Below are 16,909 nucleotides of genomic sequence, written 5' to 3'. Positions count from 1 at the left end.
ATTACATTAATTATGTCATAATAGCCAACATTAAAATACTGGAAACATAAGGGCAATTTATCAGGTGTGTGTTACTGGTGAGATGCTTAATATTTGGAGTTGGTTTGGGATCTTACTGAGCTATAAAAAGTATCAAATACAAATCAAAATAATCTGCATTTCCAACTTTACTGCACTTCAAATGCATTTTATTGTCCACTAAATACTTGGAATGTTTTGTGATGCTATAGATATCCAATGGTCTTTTTTAAAATTCATCTTTTGCTGGCAAGGTCAGCATTTATTTCCCCATCCTTAATTACTTCTGAGAAGGTGGCAAGCCACGTTCTTGAACTGCTGTAATCCAGGGTAGAGTATAGGGTGCTAATCAAGTAGGCTACTTTGCCCTGGGAGAGAGTTGAGCTTCTTGAATGTTGTAGCTGTGCTCAATCAGGCAAGTGGGGACTCGCCCATCACATTCCTGATTTTTGCCTTGTAGAATGTGAAAAAACTTTGGGGTGTCAGGAGAATCTAGTATAGACCTATAAGTATTATAGTCACTCACTGTAGGATATCCAACCTCTGAAAGTACTTATAGTCACAGAATTTCTGTTGTGTTTTTGGAAAATGGTGACCCTCTAGGATGTTGATGGAGAGGACCTGGTAATGGTAATGCTTTTAAGTATAAAGGGTAGGCAGTTAGACTTCCCCTTGTTAGAGATAGTCATTACACAAAGTCCTAGGTACACTGGGTTTCTCAGTTTACTTCCCTGCTTTATAACCAAAAGCTTATCAAGTTGTCATTATGAAAAAGTGGGCCTGAATTTTCTCCACTTTGAAGGCCTTCGATTGCTCCTTAACTGTTACATCTGACAATCTTTGAGGTTTTTTTCTACACGTGCAAGTTCTGCTTTCAATGAACAAAAATTATTCCCATTTCAGTTGAGATAAGAATAGAAAATGCTAGAAATATTCTGCCAGTCAATCAACATCTGTGGAGGAAGGAACAATGTTAAGTCCCCTTCCAGTTGGTTATTCTTTTTTTGAATAACTTTCCTTAACGCAATGATATCATGATCCCTGACCCCCAGATGTTTCCACACTGAAGCTTATCATTTTCACTGCCCAAAACTTGGCCTAGCATTGTTTCATTTCTTAGTGGCTGGAAACATACAGAATCACAAAATCCTCCTCTTCTCTTACATGGTTATTTTCCCCACTCTGAATTAGATAATTGAAATCCCGATTATCATTAGTTGTAACTTTCTGCAATTTGCTGCCTAATGCTTTTTCTACTGTTAGGTGGAGTTTAGTATAGACCTAGCAGTATTATAGTTTCTTAATTCTAATCAAATAGGTTCTGGCCTAGAAATTCAAATACACTGTTTTCTCAACATTAAAGTGCCATTGCCAGGTCTTCCAAATGTTGTTTTAAACAGCTTTAAAAAGATCATGATATTCAACAGCACTGTTTGAAAAACAGTATTGTTGGACTTCCTTGCATCATGCCATGCTGATTCATAAACAACAAGTGTTACTGAAAAGCTTTTGTCAAATTTCTTGCAGCTGCCACTACTGAGAGCTCATCAGTCAGCCCTTAAAGGTACAAGCACACAACACCACCAGCATAATGCAGCTGCTGGAAAGGCTGTTTACTTGCAGTTGATTGCATCGGTTATTCTGGAGGGCAAGATGAGTTCTCAGAACCCAAGACTTCCTTATTATATCTGCAGCTCTTTCTTTTGCCACCATTCATAATTTGTTAAAAATATTTCCTTACAACACACATCCCTTTGTCCCAATCACATTCTGCCTTAAACACACACACATTCACTCTTGTCCCAATCACATTCTGTCATAATCACACACACACAACACACCCTTGTCCTTATCACACCCCTGTCCTCATCAGATACTGTCTTACACACACACACACACACACACACACACACACACACACACACACACACACACACACACACACCCTCTTCCTTATCACACCCTGTCTTAAACACACACATTCACCATGACTCTACCACTTCACCAGCTTATTTACTTACTCATTCAGCAGCACACTTCGTCTCTAAAAATAATAAACAAAGTTACAGCACAGAAGAAGGCTGTTTGGCCCATTGTGTCCAAATACACCACATTCATTGGTTCTCCCTTATCGATTCTATTGGATTCTTTTCACACACAAAAAAAATCAGGAGATTTGTTAAGCATGATTTCATAAACCCATGCTCATTTTATCCAATCCCGCTAATGTTTTGCATGTTGTGTAAATTTTCTTTTATAATACATCCGAGCATTTTTCGCTACTACTAGTGTTAGGTTTACTGGTCTGAAAAAACGGGTATGGGGTGTGGGGAGGGGGGTGGGGGAGATCTGGGTAGATCAGAAGGAGAGAGAAAGAGATAGCGAGGGAGCAGGTTACCTGGAATTGGGGAATTCAATGTTCATGCAGTTGGATTTAGACTAGCCAGGTGGAATATGAGATGCTGTTCTTCTAGTTGGCGTTTGGCTTCACCCTGGCAGTGTAAGAGGCCGAGGACAGCCAGGTTGGTGTGGGAATGGGAATGGAATTAAAATGACTTGCAACCAGGAACTCCAGATGGCCACTGACGTGCTTAGTGAAGCCTAGTCTGCACTTGGTCTCACCGATGTAGACCTCTGTCCCTTTGTCCAGAGCACAGAACAGACTTAAGGTTTCAAGTTGATGCCCGTTCATAGAACAGAAACTGCAAAAATATTACCTTTCAATTAGACATCTTACAATAATCATTGTGGATTTGAGAAAATAAAGCACTTTAATTTAACTTGGTCAATAGTGGAATCTTTCATTGTAGTCTGGTTGAGTTGGGAGTGCTCAGATGGTACTAGAAAGACTGAGCAACTGCTTAAATCCAGGATTGGATTGTGTTTGCACTTCACACCCAATCCCAGCAAGTATTTATTCAAGTTGCAAATACCAGTCATTGATCCACAAGCACAGATCTCAGTGAAGTATGGGTTCTGTTGAGAGAATTCATGCTTTCAACCTTGGCCTATGCTTTGTTTTGTGTGTTTTGAATCGTAAAGAATGTTTTGCACAAGAGCTGTGACTTTTGGGCTTCAGTTAAGATTGACTTGCACAAGAGCTGTGACTTTTGGGCTTCAGTTAAGATTGACTTGCACTGAGTTAATTTATGAACTGTAAGAACACATCATTACTTTTACTGTACAAATATCTATGAGAATGTTTACTTCCTTGCCACAAGAATCTTACTCCATCTAACAGAGGAAAACTTGGCATCCCAACCCTGACAGTCTCCCAATTTTCCCGAATTGTCAAGCACGAAAAATGCACATATGCTTACTGTTGCTATCGCAACACAAGATTCTGCCGTTTTTGTTTTTTCTGTTTTCAGAATTCCATCTAATCTCACTGAAAATACTTGTTTGTGACAACAACAAAAGCCCCCACCCCACTTTCTCTGCAACATAAAACTAACTTGCTTTCTCCTTTTCCCAGTTCTGATGAAAGGTCTTTGATCCAAAACATTAATTCTGTATCTCTTTCTACAGATGTTTCCAGCATTTTCTGTTTTTAAATTAATATGGGTACAGATATGTTGGTTATAATCAGAACAGAATTATTAACTAATTTATGTTAAGTAAAAGAAAGTAGCAGTTAACATCGACAGTGGTCATGGTCTGTTTCTTGAAAGGCAAAGCTTGTCCTCTGGGTGACTGTAGCAGGGTGCCCTTATCTCTTGTCTGTCCTGTTGACTGGATTCTGTTCCTCCTAATTGTACTTTATTTCTCTTTCTCCCTGAATGTACTTTTATACACTTTTTCTCATGCAGGCTGATCTTACATGGCAACTAACAGTTTCTTGACCTATCTCATCCCTTCAACTCAATAGTACATCTTTATGTTTTATTCATTATAAACCCTGTTTCTTCTTTCTCAGACTGAGCTACCCTTAATCTGAGACTTTCACGGAACCCTTCTTGTATTTTGCCACGAATGTCCTTGCTCCAGTAATAAGATCTTTTGGATGATGTAACTCCTAATTTATTCCATGTCTCCTAAGCGTTCTACCTTCAATTTACTTAGTGTTCTATTTCAAGAACCATACCTCATTAGTACATTCCTTTAAGAATTAATTGATGCTTTCTCCATTGTTATATATCTATTTCAAACTTAACAGTATCCCAGCTCATCCTGCACTTGGTACCTTGACCTTTTACAGATTTCAACCATAGCCTTCCTTCACCACATTCTTTGCAATTAGCATTGTTTTTGACCTAATTGATCATCATGCTTTGTTTCTTTACCTTTTGCAATGTTCAGATTGAGTTGATCCACCTTGTGAAAAAACAAACTGCTTGAGGAAATCAGCGAGTTAAGTAGCATTTGTGGAGGCAAAGGGCTGGTGGATGTTTCGGGTTGAGACCCTGCCTCAGGACTGGGAGTGTAAGGGGAATATAGCCAGGATAAAGAGGAGTGAGGAAGGGGTGAGACAGGGCTGGTAGGTGATAGGTGGAACTAGGTGAGGTGGGGAATGACGGGCAGATGGAACCAGGGGAAGGAGGGGGAAGGGGGAGTTGTGACGCAGGCTGGCGAGTGATAGGTGGAAACAGATAAGGAAAAAATAGGTAGGTGGAGCCAAGTGGGGGGAAGGGAGGAGTGTGGTAGAAGCTGGGTGCTGGAAGCTGATAAGTAACCAGATAAGGGAGGGATGATTGGCAGATGGAATCAGATGGGGGAGGGGATAGGAAGGGTGGGCCAAGGGAGAAGAAACTCAGGTGGATGGGTTTGTGGATCATGGGTAGAAGGAACCAGGTGGGGAGAGTAACAAAACTAGGTGATGGGTTGGGGGAGGGCAACAAAAAGTTGAACAAAGGGAGAGGAAACCCAGGTGAAAAGTAGGAGTGGGAAAGGGACACAGGGAGTGTGGGTTAACCGAAAATGGAAAATTCAATACTCATACCATTGGGTTGCAGGCTACCCAAGTGGAATATGAGGTGCTGTTGTTCTAGTTTGCATTTGGCCTCACTGTGGCAGTGGAGAAGGCCAAGGACAGACAGGTCAGTGTGGAAATCCACAGGAACAAAGAAGTAAAGAGAGATTTATCCCAAACATTGGTGAGGTCACAATTAATGTACTTACTTCATGATAATATGGAGCAGATTCAGTGTAGATTTGTCAAGAATGGGGAATTTGTTATGAGAGATTTGAGTTACTGGGACTATTCTCACTGCATCAAAGGTGGCAGAAGAAAATTAATAGTATCTTTAAAATTGATTAAAGATTTAGATAAGAGTGAATAGGGAAAGAATACTTCCTTTGGTTGGTGATCCAGGAGGCAGTCATTGCATCAAAATTGCCACTGAGAGAAAGAGAATATTGAAACATTTATTTTTACACAGAGCATTGTTTGGATGTGGAATACTTTGCCAGAGGAATGGCTAAGGCAAAGGCAGAGCATCCTTTAGGGAAAATAGATTAAATATTTGAAGTAGACCAATTAACCAAGCTTTAGGGAGAATACAAGTTAATTATTGATTGATCCAGCAAAGTACTGACACAGAATGATGCAATGAATAGCTTCCCCATCTGTTGTAAACTTGATGGAATTTGCTTCACTTTGGTGAAGTACCTTGTCTACATTTGCCACTTGAAACTAATAGCCCAGTTGGAGACCAGAATTTTCTGGTGCAGAGCCAGTAATGGAAAATCATGAAGCATACATTGGAATGTTGGAATAATGTGAATATTATCATAGCATTTTACAGATTAGCCTTGAAGATTTTACCATTTCCTGGACCAGATTATATGACTTAAGGAAGGTCCCTATTCTGTCATAATGTTTTGTATGAAGTAAGACACCAGGAAAACAGATGGATTTAACCTGACCACAACTTTGTGAGTGCTGCAGCATGTCTGTCATTGCATTTGAAGTGAAATAAACTGAATATGGAATACTCCAGTTGATTGACAAAATGCACTGTTATATCAAATGTAATGAAAAAAAAACTATCCATACAGAAGTACCTAGGTTACAACAGCAGTAACTTGTACTGACGTGGCAGCTTTAAGACAGAAAAAAAACCTAAGGCACTCCACAGAAGTACAATCAAACAATATTTTACAGTAGGAAGATAGGGCGTACATGTGGAAATTGGCACCCTGCTCTTGGGTGATGTTGCTGGGGAGAACATTGAGACAAGGAGGGCACAAAGGGTACATCCTTATTGGACACAAGATACAGAAAAAGACACAGCAGCTGATTCAGAGGGCAGTTGTGAATAAATAAAGATAGGAGTGTTTACTACTTTATGTTAACCCAGAAGGACTGCAGCGATTCAAGCAGGTGGCTCATAGGGATGGACAACAAATGCTAGCCTTGCCAGTGTGCCCAGACACTGAAAAATGAAAAGTGAAAAATATATAGACAGAGAGAGACAGAGAGACTCCTACATGAATCGTGCTTCCATACATGCATCAACTAATGTTGTTATACATGCAACACTCTTTGCTGGAGGAATTAGAGCACATTGGTCACCACCAGACCTGCCACGCTTTCTTTGCACCACACAGAACTGGAATAATAAGGCCCATTACATGTCTTCTATCTTTGGGAAACCTTCTATCCACAGTACCAGCCCATACCCACTTTCTCTTACTACTTTCCAAACTCACCCCATGCCCAGCCCTGACCAGGCCTCCAATGCAGCTCATCACCCAAACCTCCACACAACCTAGGTTCCTATTCATGACCCTCCCCTACAAACCTGCGCATCCCACACCTCCTAGTCTCAGTTGGACCTTTGACATCCAACCTTCCTCACCACCACCAGCTAGTCCCTCCCTTCCATTAGCCCTCCCAAACAGACCTCGGACCTGGGCACCACGTTTTCTTTTAGCTGCTTTTTTTAACAAAAAGTTTATTCACTAAAAGCACTACAAAAAAAAACCAACATCAAATTCAGTACATCCAATACAGAAAGAAACTAGGCAAGACTAATACCCGCACGACACTACACCCGCCACCGCAACACACAACACTTCATATCAAAATCGCATCGGAACCATCCACGACACACTCGATCCCCTGAGGGGCCCATCGAGCGTGGAACTCGGCCAGGGTGCCCACGGAGACAGCGTGCTCCCGTTCCAAAGACACCCACGCGCGCACGTAAGCACGGAAGACGGGCAGGCAGGCCAACCTGCCGGAACCCTAGGCCGCCCGCCGCTGTTTCTTTTACCTGCTCCACAGTATGACATGTAATGGCTTTTCAGTAACACCTGAGGCCTTCTGTCATGGGCACCTCTGAAGTTTGAAGCAGTCAGCTCCCAATCAAAACTGTCTTCAGCACTCCACACGTGAACCTACAGCACTTTTGTGGTGCACTATAACTTCAAGATGAAAGAGTCTGCATGGATGACAGTAAAAGAGCAAGTGATAAAAGAGCAAGATGAAATGGAATCAGCCTTTGGGCAAGAGGATACATTTGGTTGCTGTAATCTCTCTCTCTCTCTCTCTCTATTAACCTTCTGTTGCAAGGATTTCAATGTCACATTCACAAAGAGAAGGACAATAATTTTGAAGTGATCATCTCGTACTGATCTGCTGTCATGTGGCAGAGAGATGGTTTGAAATGTTGATAGTTTGAGGAGTACATAAACTAACACTTATTTGTTAGCTGATTGTTATCCTGCATTACACAATGTCTTAGAGTACTGAACATTGTGCCTCAAGATTTTGTTAGATGGAAGGTCCTTTTAAGAGATTTAAAAGGGTGCAACCAATTTCAAAATCTGTTTCCCAATTCAGAGGCACACATTCAAAGGTTGCATAAGGTGTTATCATTGCAATTACAGTGCATCCCATTTGGCCATGGAAACAACCCAATATCAGAATTTAGGGCTAGTTTTAAGCTTCGGGCATAAAGTGTTGGAAATTCCGTCAAATTTGGAGTCATAAAATCACTTGTGTAAAAAAAATAGCAATCTGTTTAGGAAGTCAGCCACAGATAATTAAATTTTATATCTCAGAATGCACTAATACACATTGGCACGGAAATGCTGGCATTTCACTGTCAGGAGGATTGCAATTCCTGCACATTCAAGTCCGAACATCGAATCCAGATCTATCTGTCCACTATTGACCAGTCTAGTTCCCAGTTGATGATGATATTGGACTCCTCTCAGAGTACAAGAGTGAGGCACAAATTTGTAGTACTTCTAAAGTGTTTATGCTTTTAAAAAAAAATTCAGTTTGTGCCAGGTTAGACCTCTATTTAGCTTAAAGGAAATGAATAGCTATGAAGGACAAAGGTAACATTTGGTCGATTTGAATTGTGTTCTTATTTGTTAAAGGTTGTAGTATTTGCTTATTAATTTTTAAAATGTTTACTTATTAATTTTTTTTATGTTTTTCATGCAACTCACAAACACACATACGTTTGACAGGAATGAAAGCCTGCAAGACAGGTAGCATAGCGGGCATGCTTGCTACCTCAATGCTCCTCCCACACGTGCAACATGACAGCTTTCAAGAATGCAAGCCCGCGTCAATACACAGGAATTCACCGATGAGGAAGTCAGTCAGGAAGCTGACACCAAATTATCTGCAACAGGTATGTTTACCATGTGGATCAGTGGCATGAAATTCTGAGCCAATATTAATGAGGTACTACTAGGATACAAGATAATGGATAACGTTGCTTTACATCTTCCTTGAAGAATGAATGTGGTCACTCATTTGTGCATATCTGAATCTTAGAACTGGAGTAAATGGATAAAAAAAAACAATACTTGACAGTGTAGTCCTATAGCTTTTAAATTCTCTGTGAAGGCTGAAATAAAAACAGAAACTGCTGGAAACACGCATCTGGTCAGGCAGCATCTATAGAAAATGAAGTGGTGTTTCAGGTTGAAGACTTTTTCCCTGAAGATTGTTGGGTACACCACTACAGAATCATTACAGAATTTAATTAGTGCAAGTGCAAGTTGTTTATTTACACATTTTTTCATAAAATTAAGTACCATACTGTCCCTATTTGATTACTTGAAATGCCTCCCGTAACAAACAAACAAAAATTACTTCACTATGCTGTAGCTGGGAGAGCTTTTGAAGATTGGTTGGGCATATCTCTCAAAACTGTAGCCTGGAGAATCAGAAATATCCATATCTCAAATAGAATTTCATCTTCAACCTCATTGAGGTAATTTAGTTGTTATTGTGTTGTTTATCACAGTCATTTTTCTTCTCGTCACCTACAGCAGATTTTTATGAATTAGTATGAACATCATCTATAACATTTGCCTTTGATTTGGCCAGGAGACACAGAATGGAAGACATGTCCTTCCATTGATTGTTTATTAACATCTACAGCATACTCCAACAGTCTATTAATCCTAATTGATACACACTAGATATCCTCCTTCCACGGTTTAAGAAAACAAATGGGTTTATTCATGAAAACTCATCAGAGATTGGTTTGAGCCAAGAGAAAACTCTTTGATCTTTATTGACTACAGACCTCAGCCAATGGAAATGAAGTTCCAGACCCTTTGCAGATGAAAATAATCCATTAATCCATTTAAGCCTCCTGGCTTCATAATTGGATATCATGACCTCCCTTTTGAGGAAGTCTCGATAGTTTCAAGTATTGATTAAAAGTCCCCATGCTTCTTCCACGCAGCTCTCGTTTCCTTCTTGTTGCTGTATGGACAAACGAATGACTACCAGAGTCTGGCTTTAATTTATTCTTAACTTCCGCTGCAGAGCCAAAATTTAAGTTCCACCCATTGGCATCCATATACACATGCCCTTCAAATACCTGGGTAACTTTCAAACTTCTAAGGAAAAAACACAAATCTCCGCCAAGAGAAAAAATAAATTCCAATCTTGTATGTATGGCCAAGAAGAGAGACAGCTGGCCTCTGCCTCTTGTTATAGTGTTCATTAATCATCTGCTTTAATAACATGTATGTTTTAGTTAACAATAAATACAAGTGTGATGAAGTCTTTTTTTCTTAAAATGGTATTATTCGGGGGATTCAGGGGAATAGATTTAGGATGGAGATGAGGAGAAACTGATTTTCTCTGAGGGTAGTGAATCTGTGGAATTCTCTGCCCAAGGAAGCAGTAGAGGCTACTTCATTAAATATATTTAAGACACAGTTAGATAGATATTTGCATAGTAGGGAAATTAAGGGTTATGGGGAAAAGGCTGGTAGGTGGATCTGAGTCCATGGCCAGGTCAGCCATGATCCTATTGAATGGTGGAGCAGGCTCAACCGGCCAGATGGCCTACTCCTGCTCCTATTTCTTATGTTCTTATGTTTCTAGTAAAGCTGCTTAAAGTCGTAAAATAAAGAACCATTTCACACCACCAAAATCACTTTTCATTCCATCATACTTCATTCAGTTGCATGAGAAATGATGTGAAGTAAAAGTAAAGCAATTTCAGAAGTCATTGACACACATCTCAATGGTTGGATGAGCTATACTCCTAATTGTTAGATATGTTTCTCCAGCAGATGGCACTCCAGAGCTTCTGTAAACTTAGACCCAACCATATTTAATCATTATCGCTGTCTTTAATACTCCAGTGACTGACAAGGTTTTTCTATGGGGTTGCAGAGTCACAGTATAATAAATATTAATAAAAACAGAAAATGCTGATAATACTTAGTAGATAAGATAGCATCTATGGAAAGAAAAACAGTTAACATTGCGGGTCAAAAATCCTTCATTAGAACTGGGAAAAAATACTCTGTTTCTCTTTGCACAGATGCTGCCTGACTTACTCTATGTTTCCAGCATTTTCTGTTTTATTTCAGATTTCCATCATATTTTTTGACCACCAAAACATTTATTTTCTTAATAATATACAGGCACGGTAGTGTAGCGGTTAGCGTAACGTTATTACAGCGCCAGCGACCTGGGTTCAATTCTGGCCGCTCTCTGTAAGGAGTTTGTACATTCTCCCCGTGACCGCATGGGTTTCCTATGGGTGCTCCGGTTTCCTCTCACATTCCAAAGACATACGAGTTAGGAAGTTGTGGGCATGCTATGTTGGTGCTGGAGGCGTGGCAACACTTGCGGGCTGCCCCCAGAACACTCTACGCAAAGATGCATTTCACTGTGTGTTTTGATGTACACGTGACTAATAAAGATATCATATACAATTTGAAATACAATTTTAAAGTGCCAGGACAATTTTGATGCAACAATAAACTGCTGGAGGAACTCAACGGGTCAGGCAGCATCTGTGGAGGCAAAGAGATAGTCAACATTTTGAGTTGAGACCCTGTTTCGGGACCGAGTGTAAAGAGGAGACAGAAAGTATAAAGAGGTGAAGGGGAGGGGTGAGGCAGGAGCTGGCAAGTGATAGGTGGATCATGAGGAGATGTTAATGAGCAGATGGAGCCAAGTAGGAGAGGTGGAGATAATGACAGAGACTGGGAAGTAATGAATGGAGATAACAAGGGGCTGAAGATAATGGAATCTGATAAGAATGGAAGGTGATGAGTGAACCCAGGCAAGGCTGTGTCTCCATTTTGTTGTTTTGATATTAATTTCAAAAGACTCCACTTGACATCAATGTTGTTCTGGTTTCTGGTCTCCTTAAAATTGCTCCTTTGCAGCTGTGTAGCATTCCATGGACTATCACCACGATCACATTCCGTGAATCCATTTGAATATATTTTCATGAAAGCCAACTGATTTCGAAGTCCAGAAACAATATTCTGCAGATGCTAAAACCTGTTATTAAAAGCAGAAAATTCTGGAAATACTCAGCCTGTTAGCATCTGAGAAGCGATAAACAGTTTTGGCATTTCGGGTTGATGGCATTTCATCATACTTTTCCCAGTTTTGATGATAGATCAATGATCTGAAACATTAACTCTGTTTCCCTCCAGCATTTTTTGTTTTAATGCCAAGTATTTAAACCATGAGCTCCATCCACACAGTAATAAATCACCACTCACCTGGTAACTATTACTTCCAGAGTTCCCAAGGATCCTATCTTGATCCCCTCCTCTTCCTTATTTACCTGCTGTCCTTTAGCTATATTGGGTCAGCTTCTAAATGTGTTCTGACCACACCCATCTACACTTTACTCTCATTCCACTCTCAACCCTCCCAGTAATTTTTTACTGTCCATCAGATGTGTTACAATTACCTCATAAACCCTGTAACACGTTACAGCCTTACAACCCCCATTGAATTCTTTGTACCTCTGATGTTGTGTTCATTCATTTGCCCAACCATTGGTGCCTGATCTTCAGCAGCCTAAGCTTCACTGTTTCAGCATTCATTTTTCTTAAATTCTGATGCATGTAGAACTTGTATTTACCTGTTAAAATAATATATAAAGACAAGATAGAATATTATTCAATGTTATTGAGACCATTTTCTAAATAGTACACAATAGTCTTTTTTTATCATGTAAAAAAAGTAGTCTGAGGGAAATAACAGTTCCCATATTAGTAAAAGAATATTAATACTGAAAATTAAATGCATAATATTAAAAATAATATTGGTATGGGTTTATTATTGTCATTTGTACCGAGATACAGTGAAAAACTTGTCTCACATACTGATCGTACAGGTCAATTCATTACACAGTGCAGTTACATTGGGTTAGTACGGAGCGCATTGATGTAGTACAGGTAAAAACAATAACAGTACAGAGTAAAGTGTCACAGCTACAGAGAAAGTGCAGTGCAGGTAGACAATAAGGTGCAAGGTCACAAGGTAAAACGTGAAGTCAGAGTCCATCTCATCATATAAGGGAACTGTTGAATAGTCTTATCACAGTGGGATAGAAGCTGTCCTTAAGCCTGGTGATACGTGCCCTCAGGCTACTGTCTTCTACCTGATGGAAGATGAGAGAAGAGAGAATGATCCGGGGGGTGGGGTCTTTGATTATGCTGGCTGCTTCGCCAATATACTCTTTAAAACAAAAATCAATGATCTTCTCTAACTAAAAACTACAACTCTTCCAGCACTGTTTCCACCTGTATAAAGCTAACTAAAGCAGAGCAGTCTAATGAATGTGAAACTTGCTCCTGGAATGAGAGGTTGAGGTAAACATCCAAGACACAATGCTAGGGAAACAGGATAAACAGATGAAGAAGAAAAGAATAGGAATTTGTTTTCATTGGTGGAAAAGCCCTCAATGAGGGAACATAATTTCAAGATAAGGGCCAAGTCATTTAAAATCCAGGTACATAGAAATTTCTCCGACAGAGAGGTGTGAATCTCTGGAATTCTCTACCGCAGAGAGATGTGGGGTATTTAAAGTGGAGGTGGATAAATTTTTGAAAGATTGGGGGATTGTCGGCTATGGGGATCTGACACTGAGGAGAAGCTGACGTCTGGGGTAGATCATCCACGATTACATTGATTAGCAGGACATTCTTGAGAGGTCAGGTAGCCTACTCCTGCTCCTATCTTCTTGTGTTCTTATTGTATGGATAGGATTAGATGAAGAAGGTTAGAAGGAGGTTTGTGGACAACATAAAGACCAACATGAACCATTTGGGGAGAATGGTCAGTTCAGTTGCTGTGCATTCTATGTAATAAGCAAAAAGGTTTCTTAAAAGGTAAAGAAATGTCTAGTTTGCAAAAATAAGGAAGTATTCATTTACATATTTTGCCCTCTTTTTGGGCCTCAACTGATGTTTAGTAAATGGAACGTGCATTAACACTCTGGTGCAGAGTATGGTATTGGTCAGAGAAGCTCTGGCTATTAAACATCACATGGAAAAGTGTCCAAGGTCAAATTGACCGCCTATTTTTAACCTCTTGCATTCCTTGTTCACTGATAAACTGGTACAGTTGATCAGGAAATGCACCAACCTGCAAAGATCACATGGTTAGCTTTCTGAAAATATGTTTATTCCAAAATGTTCAGAGGATTTGCAGTTGTTCAGTTGCATTTGATTGTCTTTTCTAGTTCTTTCCTTTGTTAATGAGAATTTTTGATTTGTGTATCAATATTTTTATTGAACCATACACTTCATGAAATTCATAACAAATGAAACAGTTTATGAGAAACCTACCATGATATGTTTTATGACATGTATTCCCCTAAATTCCTTCAGTAGCCTTTATGGGAATGCAGGTGTTGATTGAGAAGAACCCATAATTAAAAAGTCTTCCCAGCCAGAACTCTTTCTGTATCCTACAAACTGAAAAAAAATGAAATTTCAAAATGTGACCTTAAATGGTGCTTTCTTTTTATATTATATGCATTGATTTTGTTTAGAGACAATTAGAATCATGGAATCATCCAGCACAGAAACAGACCCTTCAGTTCACCAAGGCTGCACTGACCTTCAAGCATCCATTTACACTAATCATGCATTAATCCCATTTTATTCTCACCACATTCCCATCAACTCCACCCAGGCTCTATCACTGCCACCAAACTCACCTACAACTGTCGGATCAATTTTACATTGGCCAATTAACCGCGGCACAGTAGTGTAGCTGTTAGTGTGATGCTATTACAGCGCCTGCAAACTGGGTTCAATTTCCGCCACTGTCTGTAAGTAGTTTGTACGTTCTCCCCACATGTCTGCATGGGTTTCCTCCGGGTGCTCTGGTTTCCTCTCACATTCCAAAGACGTACATTCTATGTTGGTGTGGGCATTCTATGTTGGTGCCGGAAGTGTGGCGACACCTGCGGGCTGCGCCCAGTACATTCTCAGTAATGCAAGATGACGCATTTCACTGTATGTTTCAACATATTACTGTATTCACTGTATTAGTCGTGTGACTAATAATAGACATCTTATCTAACCTAGCAACCCACAAGTCTTGGCATGTGGGAGGAAATCAAGGTTCGCGGAGGAAACTCACACAGTCATGGGAAAAACATGCAAACTTCGCACATATAGTATTGTAGTTTGGGACTGAACCTGGGTTGCTGGAGCTGTGAGGTAGCAGCACTACTAACTGTGCCATTGTGCCACGCAGACTAATTAGACTTGTTGCTTTTACAATGAAGAGTGCATCTAACCTAAAAGCAATGTTAACTATAATTTGCTCCAGATTCTAGCATCTGCAGTCTCTTCTGTGTGCTAACTATAATTTGAGTTGTTTTAGTTATTTTGATATACTAGATGCAACATCATAAATTCATTTTCTATTTCAATAATCTCCACACACCTATTTCAATTGAAACCTAGTTCAATTGGCACGATCATATTATTTTATAATCCGGAGAAAGCAACGTGTGGCTGTGATCTGAGTTACAGCAGTTGCATAAGTTTTGCACACAGTAATGCCCAAGAATTTTGGGTCTACTTTTACTACTGGGAAACATTATAGCTGGGTAGCTTGAAACCTAAAATACAGGTGAAACCACAGCCGAAAACAACGTAGCAGAAAGACAGTCTTACTTAATCTCGTGGAAGTTGAGCAGCTACTTTTTGCATTAAAAATGATGTGAATGATTATGATCAAATATTATCTTACCACACAGAGGAAGGTCAGTTGCTATCCTTGCTTCATCACATAAATATTTATCACCGTCTCACAGTCTTTGCCATGTCCAAAACGTTCATCTCAGCACACATATTTACTTGGCAGTAAACGATCGACAATTGGATTTTTGTTGTGTGTATGTTCTGTTTACATAAGTATTCCTGTTTTTGGTGCCAAGAAATGTGCAAATAGCACTTTTGCATGAGGGCGTTTCCTCTCAAAACAAACTGCGGAAGTATGCAGAGTACACATATTCAATGGACAAAGCTAATGAGAAATTAAGAGGGATTTTTCAATTCATTCAATGCAAATAATTGCTTTAGAAAAGGTCAATGTTTTTGTTTCCTTTCAGTAACATTCAGCTTCATTACAGTAACAATTTTTCTGAAATGTTAAAATGAACAATAATTTAATTCTGAGATAAACAGCAAAGCATGGATATTGTAATTACTTTTCACCCACAGAGTCCTGAATCTTTTGAATTTACTATCCAAGAGGGCTGTAGAGGCTCAGTCACTAACTATATTCAAGACAGGATCAACAGATTTTTAGATATTCAGGGCAGGGAGATAGCATAGAAAACCAAAATTAAATGCTGTGTTGTGAATTTATAGGAAATGTTAAAATTGAAGAATCCTTCTCTAACACCTCATTCTAATTATAAAAACGAAAAGTGCTGGAGACACTCAGCAGGCCAGGCAGCATCTGAGAGAAAAACAGAGCCTCAGTTTCAGGCTGATGATCCTTCTCTGGAATCTGCTTTGGCAAGTTTTTGCAATGCATGTGTGGATCATGTGGACTGCAGCAATGATGTTCCATTGATGGAGGGAATTGATGGGTTGGATTGTACCTGGCAGTTCTGTAGAGAACATATAAGTCAGAGGTGAGGGTGAAGAAGGGTCCTGACCCAAAACGTTGACTGCCTGCTTTTCTCCACGGATGCTGCCTGGCCTGCTGAGTTCCTCCAGTAACATCATGTTTTTCATTTAAATTCCAGCATCTGCAGTCCTTTGTTTCTCTTGGCCAATAAGATGGTTGTGATCTCTTATTGGCCAATAAGATGGTAATGCTGCTGAATATCAAGGGAGGCGATGAGATTCTCTTATTGAAGATGGTTGTTATCTACTGTTTGTGCATCATGTTTCTTGCCAGTGAGAGACAATGTTGTCCATATTTCACCAAACGTGGGTATAAACTGTTTCATTCTCTAAACAATTGAAATGGAATTGAACACGTTAATCACTAAGGCATTCACTAAAGCAGTTGAAGGTTGTTGAGGCTAGGATAATACTCTGAGGAATTCCTGCAGTAATCCTGTGACAAGAGGATTACGCTCCAACAGCTTTAGCCATCTTTGTGTGCTAGGTATGACTCCAGCCAGTGCAGTGCTTTTTCCTCAATTTCATTACACATCAATTCAAAATGATT

General features: G+C 39.7%; 1 protein-coding gene across 1 annotated transcript in view; it reads right to left on the bottom strand.

The window, feature by feature from the left end:
- chrd (chordin) overlaps positions 1 to 15,591 on the bottom strand; it is a 95,897-nt gene extending 80,306 nt beyond the window's left edge. Inside the window, exons 1-3 of the mRNA XM_052017222.1 lie at positions 15,473 to 15,591; positions 14,053 to 14,181; positions 12,223 to 12,341 (exon numbers count right to left, since the gene is read on the bottom strand). Coding sequence (XP_051873182.1) covers positions 12,223 to 12,256 — 34 coding nt within the window. The 5' untranslated portion in view covers positions 12,257 to 12,341; positions 14,053 to 14,181; positions 15,473 to 15,591. The remainder of the gene's footprint in view (positions 1 to 12,222; positions 12,342 to 14,052; positions 14,182 to 15,472) is intronic.
- Positions 15,592 to 16,909: the final 1,318 nt, after the last annotated feature.

Source organism: Pristis pectinata, chromosome 6 (genome assembly GCF_009764475.1).
Source record: "Pristis pectinata isolate sPriPec2 chromosome 6, sPriPec2.1.pri, whole genome shotgun sequence".
NCBI lineage: Eukaryota > Metazoa > Chordata > Chondrichthyes > Rhinopristiformes > Pristidae > Pristis > Pristis pectinata.
Note: the sequence above shows the minus strand (reverse complement) of the source record. Positions and strands in the feature narration are given on the sequence as shown.